The sequence below is a fragment of the Schistocerca piceifrons genome, chromosome 2, assembly GCF_021461385.2.
Source record: "Schistocerca piceifrons isolate TAMUIC-IGC-003096 chromosome 2, iqSchPice1.1, whole genome shotgun sequence".
NCBI classification, from domain to species: Eukaryota; Metazoa; Arthropoda; class Insecta; order Orthoptera; family Acrididae; genus Schistocerca; species Schistocerca piceifrons.
In genome coordinates this window covers 390,444,812-390,465,840 of record NC_060139.1, presented here as the reverse complement: position 1 = coordinate 390,465,840, position 21,029 = coordinate 390,444,812, and the positions used below count along the sequence as shown (strand labels likewise).

At 39.9% G+C, this 21,029-nt stretch overlaps 1 protein-coding gene across 1 annotated transcript in view; it reads left to right on the top strand.

Moving 5' to 3' along the window:
- Window positions 1-8,162: 8,162 nt before the first annotated feature.
- LOC124774950 overlaps window positions 8,163-21,029 on the top strand; it is a 49,179-nt gene continuing 36,312 nt past the window's right edge. The window contains exon 1 of the mRNA XM_047249659.1: window positions 8,163-8,426. Coding sequence (XP_047105615.1) covers window positions 8,223-8,426 — 204 coding nt within the window. The 5' untranslated portion in view covers window positions 8,163-8,222. The remainder of the gene's footprint in view (window positions 8,427-21,029) is intronic.

Here is a 21,029-nt window from a genome sequence, read left to right as displayed (position 1 = left end):
ATTCCCACATTCAGGTTTACTAAATGCTACACGATCTGCTAAGAACTTAATTTAACTTAGCAAATCTAGAACAACGTCAGTGTAGTACCCATTGTATAGTTAAAATCTTAGTTTTGTTAATGAAAATACTGGCCCAAAATAGTTTTGATTTGTACTTCAAAAGTCGTCAGTACTCCAAAAGGCGCCAGATTAGTCGCTAAATAATTTTTGTCGCTAAAAAGTTTTTTTTGTCGCTAAGACGAAGGCAAAAGTCGCCATTTCTAGCGACAAAGTCGCTAAATTGGCAACACTGCATCCAACTGCGCAGCACTACAATAGCAAATATTCCAACAATGCAAAACAGCCACAGACTTCACACAGCACAGTCAGTGATTTTCATATAAAGCGCTACGTGGCGTTACCAACATAAAAACCTAAACAGCCTACTTACAAGGTTTTGCATACTACGATAAGCATGCATTTTAAAAAAGTTATAAAGACAATTTCGTTGCGACAATATTTACTTTTTGAAGATTCATTGAACTTGCAATGTGTAAGATGTCACACAATAAATGGTAAGTAAGTTCATTTATTACTCTTACATTCTCTTTGGAGGTGCTATATCTCTAACTGTTACTATCTTTGATCATTTCCCGTGTGTTCATAGACTTCGCATTTTACTCACCTTTAAATGATAAATCATAATAAAGCACCTTATTCCCTCCAAAAATCGAACACCTTATTCCTTCCTTCCATAATAAGACAACTGTGTTGTCGGTGTGTGTCGGTAGTACTTCAATATGGTGTTTGTGTTTCTACTCTGCTCTGTGTACCGAGTACTTCTACATCTACATCTACATTGATACTCCGCAAGCCACCCAACGGTGTGTGGCGGAGGGCACTTTACGTGCCACTGTCATTACCTCCCTTTCCTGTTCCAGTCGCGTATGGTTCGCGGGAAGAACGACTGTCTGAAAGCCTCCGTGCGCGCTCTAATCTCTCTAATTTTACATTCGTGATCTCCTCGGGAAGTATAAGTAGGGGGAAGCAATATATTCGATACCTCATCCAGAAACGCACCCTCTCGAAACCTGGCGAGCAAGCTACACCGCGATGCAGAGCGCCTCTCTTGCAGAGTCTGCCACTTGAGTTTATTAAACATCTCCGTAACGCTATCACGGTTACCAAATAACCCAGTGACGAAACGCGCCGCTCTTCTTTGGATCTTCTCTATCTCCTCCGTCAACCCGACCTGGTACGGATCCCACACTGATGAGCAACACTCAAGTATAGGTCGAACGAGTGTTTTGTAAGCCACCTCCTTTGTTGATGGACTACATTTTCTAAGCACTCTCCCAATGAATCTCAACCTGGTACCCGCCTTACCAACAATTAGTTTTATATGATCATTCCACTTCAAATCGTTCCGTACGCATACTCCCAGATATTTTACAGAAGTAACTGCTACCAGTGTTTGTTCCGCTATCATATAATCATACAATAAAGGATCCTTCTTTCTATGTATTCGCAATATATTACATTTGTCTATGTTAAGGGTCAGTTGCCACTCCCTGCACCAAGTGCCTATCCGCTGCAGATCTTCCTGTATTTCGCTACAATTTTCTAATGCAGCAACTTCTCTGTATACTACAGCATCATCCGCGAAAAGCCGCATGGAACTTCCGACACTATCTACTAAGTCATTTATATATATTGTGAAAAGCAATGGTCCCATAACACTCCCCTGTGGCACGCCAGAGGTTACTTTAACGTCTGTAGACGTCTCTCCATTGATAACAACATGCTGTGTTCTGTTTGCTAAAAACTCTTCAATCCAGCCACACAGCTGGTCTGATATTCCGTAGGCTCTTACTTTGTTTATCAGGCGACAGTGCGGAACTGTATCGAACGCCTTCCGGAAGTCAAGAAAAATAGCATCTACCTGGGAGCCTGTATCTAATATTTTCTGGGTCTCATGAACAAATAAGGCGAGTTGGGTCTCACACGATCGCTGTTTCCGGAATCCATGTTGATTCCTACATAGTAGATTCTGGGTTTCCAGAAATGACATGATACGCGAGCAAAAAACATGTTCTAAAATTCTACAAGAGATCGACGTAAGAGATATAGGTCTATAGTTTTGCGCATCTGCTCGACGACCCTTCTTGAAGACTGGGACTATCTGTGCTCTTTTCCAATCATTTGGAACCCTCCGTTCCTCTAGAGACTTGCGGTACACGGCTGTTAGAAGGAGGGCAAGTTCTTTCGCGTACTCTGTGTAGAATCGAATTGGTATCCCGTCAGGTCCAGTGGACTTTCCTCTATTGAGTGATTCCAGTTGCTTTTCTATTCCTTGGACACTTATTTCGATGTCAGCCATTTTTTCGTTTGTGCGAGGATTTAGAGAAGGAACTGCAGTGCGGTCTTCCTCTGTGAAACAGCTTTGGAAAAAGGTGTTTAGTATTTCAGCTTTACGCGTGTCATCCTCTGTTTCAATGCCATCATCATCCCGTAGTGTCTGGATATGCTGTTTCGAGCCACTTACTGATTTAACGTAAGACCAGAACTTCCTAGGATTTTCTGTCAAGTCGGTACATAGAATTTTACTTTCGAATTCAATGAACGCTTCACGCATAGCCCTCCTTACGCTAACTTTGACATCGTTTAGCTTCAGTTTGTCTGAGAGGTTTTGGCTGCGTTTAAACTTGGAGTGGAGCTCTCTTTGCTTTCGCAGTAGTTTCCTAACTTTGTTGTTGTACCACGGTGGGTTTTTCCCGTCCCTCACAGTTTTACTCGGCACGTACCTGTCTAAAACGCATTTTACGATTGCCTTGAACTTTTTCCATAAACACTCAACATTGTCAGTGTCGGAACAGAAATTTTCGTTTTGATCTGTTAGGTAGTCTGAAATCTGCCTTCTATTACTCTTGCTAAACAGATAAACCTTCCTCCCTTTTTTTATATTCCTATTAACTTCCATATTCAGGGATGCTGCAACGGCCTTATGATCACTGATTCCCTGTTCATGATGGTGTTATTTATTAGGTAATTGCAGGAAATATATTCTATAAAGCTTTCAGAGAGCCTTTGTGCCATAGTTCCAATTGCAAACTTCGTCGATAGTTTTTAACGTACTTAGCACCCAGTTGGGATGTGTCGTTTGTAATAATAGTAATAACTGCCAATCAAAAGCACCGATTATATTTTTTGTAGTTAACGACAAAATGTATTATCTTTGTTTCTCCTAAAATGGATCTTGAGAAGAATTTCAATGTGCAAATACTTAATTTTAGGCTATATTGTGAATTACATCAAGGGCAGCTCTAATTAGTTACATTCAGGCTGTCAATTGGCTTCTGTGCATGCCTGCTCAGTGTAATATTTTAACTGACATGTAATTTTCTGCAGTTATAAGCCTGGTCAGGTTCGTTTTACGACTACGAATCCTTAGACCTACCTTCTACAATGTCAGCTGTTATTAGACATTGAAATCTAGCATTGGAGAGCTTTAGAATTTTGGTCACTATTTTGTCGAATATGTTTATATGTCGAAATTAACTTCCACTTTCTTTTCCACTGCAGATGTAGTTTTGCAGAGATTTTAGAATATTGCGACATCACATAACTGATTTCAATCTTACAGCATTTTTTCGTAATCTTAACCACAACTAGGTCCTAGGTAATTGCACTTTTCGCGCTGTCTATGTGATTTGTAGACCTTTTAGACTATTGCAACATTTTATATATAAAAAAAAATTGAGTTAAGAATGTTTTGTATTTTATTAACAGTGGAACCATATGTTGGTGACACAGAATTCTCATGGAACAGAGAATGAATGAACTGTCCACATTTCTATAGTACAGCAATTCACTGGTGGCAGTAATTTTTTCTACAGTGCAGCCGTCTGTTGTTGTGCAGGAGCAACTGGAATGAGACACAGAACTTGATTTTATTTTTGTGTTCTCAGAGTTGGTGTTATAGTATTAAGGTAAAACTCATTTTCAAGAAATACGAATTCCTAATTCGTTATTCCCCCCATGAACCATGCACCTTGCCGCTGGTGGGGAGGCTTGCGTGCCTCTACGATACAGATAGCCGTACCGCAAGTGCAGCCACAACGGAGGGGTATCTGTTGAGACAGCAGACAAATGTGGGTTCCTGAAGAGGGGCAGCAGCCTTTTCAGCAGTTGCAGGGGCAACAGTCTGGATGATTGACTGATCTGGCCTTGTAACACTAACCAGAAGAGCCTTGCTGTGCTGGTACTGCGAACGGCTGAAAGCAACGGGAAACTACAGCCGTAATTTTTCCCGAGGGCATGCAGCTTTACTGTATGGTTAAATGATGATGGCGTCCTCTTGGGTAGAATATTCCGGAGGTTAGTCCCCCATTCGGATCTCTGGGCGGGGACTATTCAGGAGGACGTTGTTATCAAGAGAAGGAAAACTGGCGTTCTACGGGTCGGAGCGTGGAATGTCAGATCCCTTAATCGGGTAGATAAGTTAGAAAATTTAAAAAGGGAATTAGTGAAGTTCGGTGGCAAGAGGAACAAGACTTCTGGTCAGGTGAACACAGGGTTATAAATACAAAATCAAATAGGGGTAATGCAGTAGTAGGTTTAATAATGAATAAAAAATTGGAATGCGGGTAAGCTACTACGAACAGCATAGTGAACGCATTATTGTGGCCAAGATAGATACAAAGCCCACGCCTACCACAGTAGTACAAGTTTATATGCCGACTAGCTCCGCAGATGACGAAGAGATTGATGAAATGTATGATGAGATAAAAGAAATTATTCATATAGTGAAGGGAGACGGAAATTTAATAGTCATGAGTGACTGGAATTCGATAGCAGGAAAAGGAAGAGCAGGTAACGTCGTAGGTGAATATGGAGTGGGGATAAGGAATGAAAGAGGAAGCCACCTGGTAGAATTTTGCACAGAGCGTAACTTAATCATAACTAACACATGGTTCAAGAATCATAAAAGAAGACTGTATACATGGAAGAAGCCTGGAGATACTGACAGGTTTCAGATAGATTATAAAATGGTAAGACAGAGATTTAGGAACCAGGTTTTAAATTGTAAGACATTTCCAGGGGCAGATATGGGCTCTGACCACTATTTATTGGTTGTCAACTGTAGATTAAAACTAAAGAAACTGCAAAAAGGTAGGAATTTAAGGAGATGGGACCTGGATAAACTGACAGAACCAGAGGTTGTAGAGAGTTTCAGGGAGAGAATTAGGGAACGATTGACAAGAATGGGAGAAAGAAATACAGTAGAAGAAGAATGGGTAGCTTTGAGAGATGAAATAGTGAAGGCAGCAGAGGATCAAGTAGGTAAAAAGACGAGAGCTAAAAGAAATCCTTGGGTAACAGAAGATATATTGAATTTAATTGATGAAAAGAGAAAATACAAAAATGCGGTAAATGAAGCAGGCAAAAAGGAATACAAACGTCTCAAAAATGAGATCGACAGAAAGTGCAAAATGGCTAAGCAGGGATGGCTAGAAGACAAATGTAAGGATGTAGAGCCATATATCACTATGGGTAAGACAGATACTGCCTACAGGAAAATTAAAGAGACCTTCGGAGAAAAGAGAACCACTTGCATGAATATCAAGAGCTCAGATGGAAACCCAGTTCTAAGCAAAGAAGGGAAAGGAGAAATGTGGAAGGAGTATATAGAGGGTCTATACAAGGGTGATGTACTTGAGGACAATATTATGGAAATGGAAGAGTATGTAGATGTAGATGAAATAGGAGATATGATACTGCATGAAGAGATTGACAAAGCACTGAAAGACGTAAGTCGAGACAAGGCCCGGGGAGTAGACAACATTCCATTAGAACTACTGATAGCCTTGGGAGAGCCAGCCCTGACAAAACTCTACCATCTGGTGAGCAAGACGTATGAGACAGGCGAAATACCCTCAGACTTCAAGAAGAATATAATAATTCCAATCCCAAAGAAAACAGGTCTTGACAGAAGTGAAAATTTACCGAACTATCAGTTTAATAAGTCATAGCTGCAAAATTCTAACACGAATTCTTTGCAGACGAACGGAAAAACTGGTAGAAGCCGACCTCAGGGAAGATCGATTTGGATTCCATAGAAATGTTGGAACACGTGAGGCAATACTGACCCTACGAGGTATCTTAGAAAATAGATTAAGGAAAGACAAACCTACGTTTCTAGGATTTGTAGACTTAGAGAAAGTTTTTGACAATGTTGACTGGAATACTCCCTTTCAAATTCTGAAGGTGGCAGGGAGCGAAAGGATATTTACAATTTGTACATAAACCAGATGGCAGTTATGAGTCGAGGGGCATGAAAGGAAAGTAGTGGTTGGGAAGGGAGTGAGACAGGGTTGTAGCCTCTCCCCGATGTTATTCAATCTGTATATTGAGCAAGCAGTAAAGGAAACAAGAGGAAAAATTCGGAGTAGGAATTAAAATCCATGGAGAAGACATTAAAAATTTGAGGTTCGCCGATGACATTGTAATTGTGTCAGACACAGCAAAGGACCTGGAAGAGCAGCCGAACGGGATTGACAGTGTCTTGGAAGGAGGATATAAGATGAACATCAACAAAAGCCAAACGGGGATAATGGAATGTAGTCGAATTAAATCGGGTGATGCTGAGGATATTAGATTAGGAAACGAAATGCTTAAAGTAGTAAATGAGTTTTGCTATTTGGGGAGCAAAATAACTGATGATGGTCGAAGTAGAGAGAATATAAAATGTAGACTGGCAATGGCAAGGAAAGTGTTTCTGAAAAAGAGAAATATGATAACGTCGAGTATAGATTTAAGTGTTAGGACGTCTTTTCTGAAAGCATTTGTATGGAGTGTAGTCATGTATGGAAGTGAAACGTGGACGATAAATAGTTTAGACAAAAAGACAATAGAAGCTTTCGAAATGTGGTGCTACAGAAGAATGCTGAAGATTAGGTGGGTAGATCACATAACTAATGAGGAGGTATTGAATAGAACTGGGGAGAAGAGAAATTTGTGGCACAACTTGACTAGAAGAAGGGATCAGTTGGTAGGACATATTCTGAGGCATCAAGGGATCACCAATTTATTATTTGAGGGCAGCGTGGAGGGTAAAAATTGTAGAGGGAGATCAAGAGATGAATACACTAAACAGATTCAGAAGGATGTAGGCTGCAGTAGATATTGGGATATGAAGAAGCTTGCACAGGATAGAGTAGGATGGACACCTGCATCAAAAAGGAAGGTAACGGGAAACCACCACTGGAATCACTTCCCTAGACAGTCACATGGTGGACCTATCTGACGAGGCTTCCCCCATGACAAGACCTGCCGTAAGGCGGCACACAAAGTTTCATACATTGGACCAGAAGCCATACCTTTCTAGTCACTGGAGAGAAGCTGATAAAGTGGTCTATGCTGACCTAAATGGAGACTAAATAGAAAAATCAATGTTTCTCACAAAAATTTTTCACCCGAATGGTGAGAAAATTTTCTTGAACTCGTATGTTACGTAGTCCAGAAGCTTCATTTAATGTTAGTAAACTTCGATAGAAAAAGATATGTGAATGACATTTCAGCGGGTCATGTGGTAGAGAGTAGCTGCTAGTCAATCTCCGTTCCTTCCTGAGCTCGAAGTGCTCGCTGTGTTTCCTGCAAAGATAATTTAGGTCGAATCCTTGTACTAAAAGAAATTAGCTACTTAATAGCTCATTTCTTTGTCTCCATCCAAAGATCTATCTTCCTCTCCATTCTCCCGATGCAATTCTCCATGTATAGCTGTCAGACAATAATTAGTTCCTCGATCACGATAATACTTTTTAAACTCTGGTTTCTATTGATTTGTTCTCTGATTTGACGCCTATCCCACAACTCTATCTTGTCCTAGTACACACTAACCAGAACATTTTTTAGCAAGCATTACTCATATTTAACGTCCTTGTCACCTACATATTGTTGCTTTTAAAGTGTAGTAGGAAGTACCTATCGGTTTGCTGCAGAATTGGCTGTAGCGCTTACTACAGCCACTGTTGCTATTGAACATTATTTGATGCTCGTTGATGCAGTGTTTATGTTTTTTGTGCAGGTATCGCAATGTGCTGTGCCACAGAGACCTGTGGCTAAACAACATGCTGTTTGCGGAGAACGCCAAGAGGGAGCTGTCGGTGCGGCTTCTGGACTTCCAGACACTTCACCTAGAACCTCCAGCACATGACGTTGTGACGTTCCTGCACTTGACCACGATGCGCGACATGCGGCAAGCTCATGGCCGGCAGCTGCTGGAATTGTACCACCAGACACTGGGTGATGTGCTGTGCCAGCACGACCTCAACATTGACTCCATTCTTCCGTTGCAAGTCTTCCTGCAGTCATGCGAGGAAACCAAGCCGGTGGCCGTCGTCATCGCCGTCTACATCTTGCAAGTCACCATGCTGAGTCTACAAAAGGTACCAATTCTTCATCCCACAAAGACCTTAGTAACGACTCTGTCCTGCCCTTGGAAGTCTTCCAGCAATCCCGCGCAGACGCTAAGCTTGTGGCCACCGTCAGTGCCATGTACATCCTCCAAACCATGTTGAGGCCAGACCTGGCCACAGTAGCCAGAGATAGTAGTCATGTGTGTGTGAATTGCATTTGCGTATGTCTGTGAATGTTGTCTAATTCTAAAGAAAGCCTTTTAGCCGAAAACTTAGTTGTTAATACTCTGCGACCCAAAATCTCCACTACATGGTGAGTAGCAATCTAACTTATTCATAATATTGACATTATTCCATTCTGGATTTTCCATCAGATGGAACACATTAGTTACTAGGATTACTTTACTGCTCGCAACATTCTTTTCTATGGAGATTTCACGAGTAGCCACTTCTACAAACCCCATAATATCACAAACATCTGCCACATCTACAATATCCGCGGCAATTAGTATGGGCAGTGCACCAATACAGCCGTTAATGATAAAGACCGTTCCAAAATGATCTTTGCGACTTTGATGACATATAGGACAGAAATCGAGACTGGTAGGAAGTTCCGGTCTGCGGCGTAATGTTCACACATATCCACAGTTTTAGTAGACGTTTAACAGAGTGTTTGTCCGCTCTCCAGTATGAAGAATACGTAAACGATGTTCCAGTTCATCTCATGTTTGGCCCTGCATGTCCTCATTAAGGTGTACGATTGCTGATCTCATGCAAGCTCCCAGTTCTTACAGGCCCCCATAAAAAAATAAATCTGGTGCGGTTATATCTCGAGCCTTTGTAGCCCAGGGAATCGGTCCTCCTCTGCCAGTCCAGTGACCTGGAAATGTGTAATCCTTTTTCTTCCTAGCCATTGATGCCCAGTGAAGAAAGGCTCCATCAAGCTGCAGCACGATGTCGAGATAAACAGTCGAGGTTATCGACGCGTTGGCAAAGAAAAATGGTCCCATCACACAATCGTGAAGCGGACAACACCGCACGTTTACCTCTAGACCGTCACGCACAATTTCCATGCTAAAGTCGGATTTCTCAGAGCCTCACATTCGCTCATTCTGTCGGTTTACCTTGTTGGACGCTTGAAAGCGAGCTTCGTCTGTGACCTTTTATAAGTGCGACTCAGTATCTCAATCGAAAATGTTTTGCGCTTTGGCCTATCAGAAAATACAGCACCAGTTTGTGCAGGAGCAAAGCTTCTCTTTCATAGCACCCTGCGTACCATGGTTTGTGGTAGCTGGAATTGTCGCAACTCATGATGGACAGATTTGGATGGACCCCTGATAATGTTCCACATCTGCATCAGTCGTGCTCAGTCACCCGGAACTCATCCTCCTTATGACTCTTCACGATTCCTTGAACCTCGTATACCACTGTCTGATGGTCAGGCGTGATGGTGGTGTGCTTCTGTAGCGTTTCTGGAAGTACTGCTGGACCTGGTGTTAGATTTGGTTTCCGTCAAGCATTCCACACACTGTACCGCCTGCTGGGATGAGGTAGTTGCCAATTCAATAATTAACTCTGCAAAAAGTAGGCATAACAATACTTCAGGTATGTGTGAACATTATGCCACAAACCTCACCTTTCTCCTGATCCCTACTTTTGAAACATACGTCATCAGAGTTATAAAGCTGATTTTAGAATACCTACATTATTAATCACTGGCAGCTGCAAAAGTCTTTCAGTCATATAGAACGATTCATATCACATAATGGATGGTCTTTGAATTAATTTGAGATCTGATCCTTTTCTTATCACTTGCTGCTACAAGGCTTTAAACATTACACTCCTTTTCACTGCAGTAATCTATCAAGTAGTTTGTCAGTCTTTTCAGTAGACTTATTTTCTGTGAAATTACACATAGGGGCAAAACGCGATTTATTACTTTCTTCTGAATGCTATTTATATTGCTTTAACCACTGCAGCATAGTCATTATAAGACATGTCCAAAAAAAATATTCGTTTGAATGACGAAAAAATGATTGCTGGTGCTAACAAATAGTCTACATTTTTGGCCAGCATCGAAGGTGTATATTTTGTTTTCAACCTTGATCTTTCAAAGAATTTAGTATCGATATTAAAAATCAATTTTTAAACTCCCAACATCTATAGTTTCAAACGTCTAAGATCATCGAACATCCCTAGTTTGAAGTGCGACAAATTTTGCTACAGCAATCACATGTCGAATGGGGGATCGTCCATGACTTCTTCACGTCCATGTACAAATCGACAGAAACCTGGATCAATGTGTTCTGCAATTTATAATATCATAGTGATGGTCATTTGGAATAAAAGATATAAAACAGTGCAACTCCAATTTTAACCTTCATTAATTCTCACTGGTAACGACGACATCACAAATTTTGAATTTACAGAGTTGTATGGATCATCTAAATCAAATGACTACGCTGCCGTTCACACTCATGTGAGTGGCAGAGGGTTCAACTAACCACTTTCACTCTATTTCTCTATCGTTCCACTCTCTAAACGCGCGCAGGAAAAACGAACACTTCAGTCTTTCCTCACGAGCTCTCACTTATTTTATTACAATAGGCATTTCCCCCCTATGTAGGGTGGTGACAAAAAAAATATTCTCGCATTCGAAGAAGAACGTTCTAGATTACAACTTCGTGAAAAGATTTCTCCCTACCAAAACCTCCTTCGTTTCAACGATTGCCAGCCAAACTCGTGTATCATATCCGTGACACCCTGTCTCCTATTACCCGATAACACAAAACGAGCTACTCTTCTTTGAACATTATCGATGTCCGTCAATCCTATGTGTTAAGGACACCATACTGCAGAGCAGTAACCCAGCAATACCGACAAGCGTAGACCATGCAATCTCTTTAGTAGATCTGTTGCATCTTCCTAGTGTTCTGTCAATAAAACGCAGTCATTGCTCTGCCTTCCCCACAACATTACCTGTGCGATCGATCCAATTTAACCCCACAAGTATACCCTTGAATCAGTTTGACCCTGGAGTTTTCAGTTTGTTACCGTGCATGCGCCACCACACTTACACAGCCCACTGCAACCAATGTAAATTCAGCCTTGAACGAGACCTAGCAGACTACGGATATTCGAAGTTGTGAAACATTGTTGTTTAATTAATATGACAGAGATGTGTTTTGAAGGGTCATTGTGACGCTGGAATACACACTGTGTAACTGTTTAGTCGCTGAATGTGAAGTACACCTACGTGAAAATGGCACGTATAAGTGACATTTTACTAGTGGAAGATGCTGTACGGGAAGCGTTGTTAAGGCACTCAATCTTGAACGTCACCTAAGTGACTTTTCTGATGAAAGTAATTCTCATGGCGAGGTTCCTGCAGCATTTATGGACAATGCCGGAACTGATCAGTCTGTCGAATCTTCAGACAGCGAGGAAGAAAATTCAGTCGTCCACGTGGAACACAGCTGTCCCTAACAGAAGAGGCCGGCCAGTTGACGGTAACTCTGTAGACCATATTTCAAGGAAGTGAAAATAGCGAATAAATGGATTTGTGAATAACTGAGAACACCTCACAATTCGTAATACGTGCATTTCATTAAATAACTGCATTTAAAATTTTTGGGCCACATTAGTTTCAAGTTTCAATATCAAAAAGCTTCCATGACAGTTTTACCTTTGTCTCAAATTTTGGATGAATTAATATTATTATTGAATGAAAAAGTACATAACACAGATGAAAAAAAGTGCGTTTAATATATGAGGGTTAAATTTCATTATAAAATATTCTATATTCAGTCAGTTTTGTGAGCGTGGGATTCATCGGAGATGTCCCTTTACCCTGTGGCTCCTGCAAGATGCAATTTTCACCCCCACACTACTACAGAAGTCAGAAAGACGCTCCTAACGTTCTAAAGAGAAATGCCTGAAAAACTTTCAGCAATAAATATCTTCTGGAGTTGTCTGCTGTAAGGAAATGACACAAAAATTCACAACATTTCTTATGTAACTAGTGGGATACTTGGGTACTGGAGTAGTGCTAGCTAGTGTAAGAAAAACATGAAACTAACGAAAATTATTATTCATTTTGCAAAAATTCTGAGAAAATCATAATGGCACTTTTAATTATGAACCGAACACGTTACTTCCGTGTTCTTTTGGGAATGTGAAGTTACCTCTTAAGGATAGGATTCGCTAATGAAATTTCTATATAAAGTTCAATTGTCATTGACTTGGCAGAATGGCTGAGAGCCGCGCCTACTCAACTTGAATAATCACCCGTTAGAATGTTGCTAGGTACGATCGAGGCTGTCGCGTGTGAAATGCAGTGAAGTGTACTGTTGTGGAGGAAATATGGGGCTCGCAATAGCTGTAGCACACAATACCGTAAGCTGCGATGCCTGCTGTCTGCGCCGCTCGCTGCTAACAAATATCTGGATTGACCTTCGCCAATCAAACTCTCCCTACGCCTTGATGAAGTCAAGGTCTCCTATTGGCGTGGTACACCGGTCAGATAACCAGTCCACCGCGATGCCACTCAAAAATTCGCTCGCAGGCGTTTAACTATAACTCTGTCTGTTCACACCGCACAAGAAGTGTGGTGGCCAACACAGTGAACAATGCTTAATCGTAAGGACTCAATATAGAGTCGCACTTCGATTTGCTCTCGACATAGGTGCTCTCCCAGTGAAGTACTGAGAAGACACTTGTTCCTCGCTCTTTGAGAACACGTACGAGCGCACACGCTCTCGTTGCGTGTTCTCGCTCCAAGAGCGACAATGGAATGGCCCGTCTCCACGCCAGACGTGAAGGGGTATATCTTCCCGTCTCTTCCATTACTCCTTCAGCTCAAGGCGTCAGGACTATCGTCTGCCAATCAGCATTGCTCTTCTAAAACGGGAGAATGACGTTTCGTTTAAGGCGACCAATCCGGAAATCTGTAGTATCGGCGTTTGGCGTTTGCTGTGTCCCTGTGAAAATCTCTGAAACTGCGTGCTATGTGTAACGAATGCGTAGGCTGGCCGCTCCCACACAATGTAGCAGAATTTGCTTTTAAGCCAAACACGGGGTCGTCCTTTCACTCGGGCAAAAGCTACCTGCTCTACGGGCGGTCACCGGCCGATGTAGATGGGTTGGGACCTGCCTCCCAGCGTGCGATTGCCTCTCTCGAACTAACAGCTCCTGTGACTGTCGTGTCTGGAATGTATGTGTGTACGCCAGCCTCGAGTATTTCAACCAAGGTGCGCACTTGCGGTTTATTAGTTATTTGCATATCGTTTACATGAATTCATACAACATTGACTTTATCTTATCGTGTTTGGGTTCGAATGAAGCGTCTTGATGTGCGGAATATGATTGTGAGGGCGGAATATGTAAGCAATGAAGGTCAGGAGACCACAATGTTTTATCTATCTCCCTCCTGACAAAATTTATGTCTGGGATTTGTCAATGCCGAGGAAAACATTGACAAAGTCAGGTAGAAGTTGTTCTTATAGATTTTCTAACAAACTTTATTCAGCCATTCTTACTAATTTTTTCTAATGATTTCTTTTTAGCTACTGTTTCTATTTTTTAATTCTACAATTTATGTTTTGTTGTTAGGCACATATAGAGTTTACAAAGGTTGTTATTCTTTGTCGTTGCCAGTACATGTCTCTGTTTTTCTTTTTCATTTCCAAAAATTGTTTTTACAATATTAGTTTTTCTAAACTCGTTAGTGTACAGTGTATCATGTTTTAGTGTGGTTATATCTTTTCTTTAGTTAAGCTTCGCGTGAATGTTCGCAACACCTCTGTTGTGTTACTTTGTTTTATTTATATAGGCATTATCTTTTTCTTTGTGTGTCACTTTTTTTTTTTGTAAGAATGAAGAAGCGTTTCCTCTTAATTCTATCCTCGATATTAATATTATTACTCCAAAAAGGTGTTTTTGAATGTTACTTAAAGAAGAAAAATCCTGCACGAATCCTTTTCTAATTTTATATATCAAAGAAATAAATAGACTTTCCATGAGTTTGTGAGATTATATAACTATACTAACTAAGTTTCTTTACAAAAGGTTTTAAGGTGTCTATAAATTATGGACTTAACATACATAATAAAAATAATTACTTTTACAAAAAAAGGGAAAAAAATATTTTTACAAATTATCATATTCTTAACTCTACATTTGTTTTTATCAGTCTTTTCCTTTTTTGCTGCATCAGTTTCAGTGCTCGACGATCCCCACTGAAATACTGGAAGGCGTTGACTCATTTGTATGGGTGTCACAAATCATGAGAGAAGCACTCTAGCATGCGATGCCAGGTCTTACTTGTTGACATTGTAGTCATGGAGTGGTACTTTTAACCGATGATGATGACTGTGGTTTACTGCATTAACAGTGATGTCTTGGTACTCTTTTGTTGTCACACCTGGGACGGTATGGCAGTTCGATTATTGTAGTTGACTACCGACGATCGTCACCCAATATTGTGCTGTGACGACTTGGTACTTCACACCTGGTTCGGTATGGCGATTTGATGATGTGGTTGGGAGAGTACTGTTCATTTTGCTGCAACTATTTCTAAATAATGTTGGTTGGTACTACTTAATATTCCGTTTGCCATTCGCTTGTATTTGTTTGATGATTCAAGGTTTATTTTTGGAGAGTTGGTTGTAGTAGTTGCCATGCCTCAAAGTTCATGGAAAGACGTTTGTAGCAATTTGCTTTGTATGATAGGAGAGAAAGTTATCTTGCTGTTTTCTGCCCTTCTTCGTCTTGCATCTTCTGTTCTTCTCTTCTTTCTTGCATTCTTCTGTTCTTCTTGGGCTAGGAATATGTGAATTTTAGTATAAGAGTGATATAGGATTTGTAGGATCTGACTGCCTTTCCAAATGTTACTTGAAGAATTTGTAGATCTTAGTAATTTTTTGTACTTTCGTTGTCGTCTCATCGTTTTATGATTCTCCCCAAACTCTCCCATTGTGTAGCAGTGTCGTGACATATGAAATGTCTGTGCTGCACGTTGTCCTCCTGAAGTCCAACCTGGTTGCAACCTGCATTTCCAGTGTGGCGTTGGTCTTCATGTTGTTGTTATTGCCCTAAGTGCTTTCTCAACATGTCTGTATCCTCTCCGTCGCTATCTCGAAGCATTTGTTGTTATGCGAGCTTGTGATTGGTGTTGGTGGCGATGTCCCTCTGACACGTAGAAATATTTACAATTTTTGTTTTACATATATTTGTTATTTACAAAAAAAAACTCGATTTTATATAATGCAAAAATTTTCTGATAGTGGCAAAAATTATTGTACATATATTATTTCTTTTCTTTGTTCTAATTATGTCCTACCACTTCTTCATTCTTTTAATTGTTGTGTACCATTTATTGTTTGTGTGCATGTTGTAGTGTACTTGATACTACAAGAGATTGTTAGTGTGTATTGTGTCTCTTTTTCTTTTAATTAATGAGTTATTTTGTTGATTCTTAATTTATTTTTTGATTTAGTGGTTAGTAAACGATTTGCGATTGCCCCTCTGTTTCCTTTTCTTCTTTTTTTTAGCATTTCTTTCATTCACATTCTTTTAGGTGGCTCACGTGGTAGATGCCAATACTTTTACCTGTTTTTGGGTTCGTTAGCTCTACGGCATTTTCGTGAGCGATCCTGGAAATTATCATTGGCCCTTTATAGATTGCATAAAATTTTCTGCATTTATTTTGACTCTTATGTGAAAGGTAATGAGTTTTTACGAATAGCTTTTGGCCCAGTGTGAAGCGTTTCTTTGTGGCAGATTTGTCTTGAGTGATTTTACGTCTCACTGCTGCTGAGCGAATGTTTTGTAGGGCAGAAGCGACGATTTGTCTATGTTGCTTTCGGGGAATAATTGGAAATTTAATGATTTCTTTTATTTTTTCTGGTGGATCTATATTCTTTAATACTGTAATTGGAGGATACGTCGTGGTACTATGTGGTGTCTCATTAATTACTTCTTGGAAGTCTCGTAGATATAGGTCCCAAGTACAATGGTTCTTTCTGCAAAATAGTCTACAAAGTGTTCCTAATCTTTCATGGTACGTTCGTCCAGATTTCCACTTGGTTCATATTTGGAAATAAAGGTGGGTTTGATTTTTAATTTGTCTAATGTGTTTTTCCAATGCACTGATCTGTATTGGGGCCCATTATCTGAGATGATTCTTTTCACTCTCCCAACTTGTTGTATAAAGTCCTTTTGAAATGCTTTACTAATTGTAAATCCAGTGGCTTTCTTTAAGGGTGTAAGTATAGTGTATTTTGATGCTAGTTCAATTACAACAAATATGTAGGTGAAGCCTCTCCTTGTTCGTAGAATTGGACCATTAATATTGGTTGCAGCAATCTGTCTTAATTTATCAGGGACACTTGGATACATTGGGGGTCTGGTCTGATATGTCACATGTTTTGACTTTACGCATTTTTATAACTTTTAAGGACGCGTCCAATACGTCGCTCCATATTTGGGAAGTGTACTGTTTGTTTCATTTTTAGATAGCATTTCTTGGGTAAAGTGGGTATACCAAATATATTTATTAATAAGTTCATCAGGGATGTATGCTAACCATTGTGCAGTATCATTATTACGTTTGAAAAATAGGATATTATCTTTTACTATGTAATTTTTTCTAATTTCTGTGTTGGTTTTTCGGTAAGTTGGTATTTAATCTTGAGGAGGATCTGATCTTTGTTTTGTTCGTCAGATAAATTTTTTAAAGCATTTGTGATAAAATTTTCTAATGGGACGTTTTTTAGATAGTGGATAGTCCGTTCTTCATCTTCAATGTTGATTTTCTGGTCCTCTGCCATTCTCTGTGGTGAACGAGACAGTGCATCAGCCAGAATATTTTCAGGTCCTGGTATGCATGTGATTGAAAAGTCTTACTCCTGCAGTACTTGATCCATCTTGCCGAACATCCGTGGGTTAATTTGGAGGAGATTAAAGACTCTAATGCTTTATGGTCTGCGTAAACTTGTGTTTTTCTGCCAAACAGAAAATGTCGAAATTTTTGAAATGCCCATACCATGGCTAGAGCTTCTAATTCTGTTATAGAATAATTCTTTTCTGCTTTCGATGGTACTCTACTTGCAAAGGCTATTGTTTTATGTATTTTATTACCGTTTTCCTCAATTTGTTGAAATAGTACCGCCCCTAGCCCGGTCTTTGCACTATCAGTTACTAGACAGAACTCCTGACTTAAATCTGGGTGTGATAAAATCGGAGCATTATTCAATGCCTCCTTCAACTTATGAAATTCTTCATCTGCTTGTTTATCCCATATCCAGGGTACATTTTTTCCAGTTAGTGCACACAGTCTAGGTGCTGCAAGTGTGTCTATCCATATACATTTTTGTAAAAACTTATCAACCCCAAGAATCTCCTTAGACTTTTCTTGTTGTAGGGAGTAGGAATATTACGAATAGCGTCTATCTTCTTCTCGTCTGGCGTTATACCTTTTGCAGATATGTTATGACCTAAAGATTTAATTTCTGATTTTCCAAAATGCGATTTAGTAATGTTGACGGTGACCCCATGTTTTTTCATAATTTGTAGGAAATTATCCAGTATATAATTATGTTGTGCCCAAGTTGCCTCCGCAACAAGAACGTCCTCCACATAGCAAGTAATTTTCTGAAGTATGTCGAGATTCAGTATAGAATTCAGACCACGAATAAAGGCAGCTGACGAAATTTTGAGGCCAAACGGTAAATGTTTGAATTGGTAGCAACGACCAAAGACAATAAAGGCTGTGTATTTTCGACATGAAGGCCCCAATTCTATTTGCGAAAAACTTGGACGCAAATCGATGGATGAAAAAATCTCTACTCCATGAAACTTCTGAATCAACTCTTCCAATTTCTCTGGTCTATCTGTTTCCGAAATTATAATTGTATTTATTTGTCTTAAATCGAGTACCAAACGTATGCACCCATCCTTCTTACTTACAACGTGTAAGGGTGAATTATATGGTGACTTGGAGGGTTCAATTATGTCATCATCCAACATTGTTCTGATTTCAAGATAGAGTTGCTCTCGATAACTATACGGTATGGAATAAGGTGGAACACAAAAGGGTTTATAATCTTTGACCTCAAATTCGAATTGAAAATCTGTAATGCTACCTGTCTTTCGTGCAAATACCTCCGCATGTGACTCAATATGCCTTCTAAATTTTTTTTATCGTGGAGCGAAATATCATCTATTTCCTCTATCTTCTTACTAATCTCTTGATGAATTTCTTCTATTATTTCTGGTGGGAGTGGGTTAAGGTTTTCCTCAAACTTATATCTAGGGTGTCTCTCCTCCTCTATTTCATTCCCTTCTTGACTTAAATGCAATTGCTTTACTTTTCCCTGTTCTTTTTCACCGTTCAGAGTTTGAATAAAATATAGTATTACATCATCTATTGTTACGAAGCCTTGTGGTATGCAAATGTGAACCTTACGCTCATTAATGAAATATACACCGATTACCATATTAGCTGTAAGTTTTGGTATGATTATAAAATTGTTCTTAAATTCGTAACCTTGGCAATTGAATGAAAGACGTGTTTTGTATTTCACCTCTGTTGCATTTTTTCCTAAGGCTCCAAAAACTCTTATCCTTTTTGTCCTTAAAATCGGTATTTCTTTCTCTCTATTGCATCTTTCAAATAGGCTTTGTGATATAGCCGTCACTTGACTCCCACTATCTACGATTGCTTGTGTTGTGATTTCACCAATGTTTATCTTTAATATGGGTTGTATAATTGTGGATGTTACGATTTCCTTTTCTTGCATCAAATCCTCTGCTATAGCTTCATAGCTTAGCCTGTGGATAATTGTACCTTCCCTTTGTGTTTGTGTTTGCTTTGGTGTTAACTCCGTGATCAAAACCGTTTGCGACCTATCTACCTCTTTTCGTCTGTTTTCGAGCTCCTGTCTCTCCTTTTCCTTCATTTCCAAACATTCCCGAAAGTACTCTATCTCCTCATAGTCCGGCCATCCTGATTTAGGTTTTACGCGATTTCCCCAAATCGCTCCAGGCAAATGCCGGGATGGTTCCTTTGAAAGGGCACGGCCGACTTCCTTCCCCGTCCTTCCATAATCCGATGAGACCGATGACCTCGCTGTCTGGTCTCCTTTCCCAAACAACCCCCCAAATCCTCATAGTCACCCATGTTGTATACATTATACGTCTTTTGTGTTCGTGGCGTCTGTGTTGTGTTTTTATCTAGGATACTCTGCTCTGTTTTATCGCGTTCATTTACTTGCTTCTCGTCAAATATATTGCTAAGTCCGGTTAACAATTCTTCATCGCTTAATTCTTTAATACACGGAAGTGGTGGCAGTTCATCCTCACTTTCAGAATTTTCCCATTCTATGCTGATTTCCCAGGCTATGTAGCGTAATTCAAGTGTATCTCGTGCTCACTCTTTATCGAAAATTTTCGTAAGTCCCTGTTTGTCTGAATTTTGGCTATTTTCAGTTTTTTCTGATTTTAATCTAGCTACTTCCAAAACATGAATGTCCTTTTTTGATTGTTTTAGTGAATGGACGTCAGTTTGCATAACCTCTCCCGGATTTTCCCGTCAACCTTTACGTTTTTCAGGATTTGGTGGCCTAATTTCTACTTCTGGTTTTCCTTTGCTGTGTTGTTCTTGTCTTTGTGGACCATAATTTCCTCGGTAATTATTCGCACCTTGGTCTCGCCAGTTGCTGTTTCTAACATCGTGACCTCTTTCAAAGTATCCTTGACCGTTGGCATTTTGATTCCTAAACCCATATCCGCCACTGTATGAGTGTCCATTACCGTTCCTATTTCGGCACCAATTATTCTGGTTATCGTTTCTATGCCAGTTGTCTCCATTGTGCCACTGTCCTTGTTTGTTAAATTGCCTGAAATTATTGGTGTTAGGATTACGATTATTATTATTATTATTGGAATATTCGTTCCTTGTCCTCTCCTTTTGCTGTTCCCTTTCCTTTCTTTTTTCTTTCACCTCGTCTACTTTAAATATAAATTCAAGTTCCCTTCGAACCTCTTTGAATTCTTCAGTATTTTCATTTTTTCCTACTGTCGGTTTCTGATACTTTACCGGTAATTTCATTCTACATAGACGTATCAGCTCTCCGTTACTGTATGGTTTGTCTAGGCATTGATTCTATTTGTCCATTGTATCAAAGAATTTTACCATGGTTTTCTCTCCTGAGTTTTCATATGGTGTCATCTGAAATAACTCTTATTTAATTTTCCTTTACACCTCCTTAAACCAATATCTTTCGATAAATGCTGTTCTGAACTGTAGGTAAGACGTACAGGTAGCCGCAATCCTTTGCATCACCTCTGCTACTGTCGCTGACATGTATGCACAAATGAAGTCAAGTTTGTGAGCTACGCTCCAATGGTTTGGTAAGTCTAGTTGAAACTGGTCGATGAATGTGTGTGCATGCAAGCTACCGCCTTCTTCCTTGAAATGTTGAAATTTTCTAACTGTAAGGAAGTGGTCTGTATCATATATACTCATAAATCCGGTTTGTGGCTGATTCATGGACTCAAATAATCTGCCACTGTTTGTGTCGTCGTGTTTATTCTCTGGTAAACTACTGCCTGTCTGCCTATTCTCAATTTCCT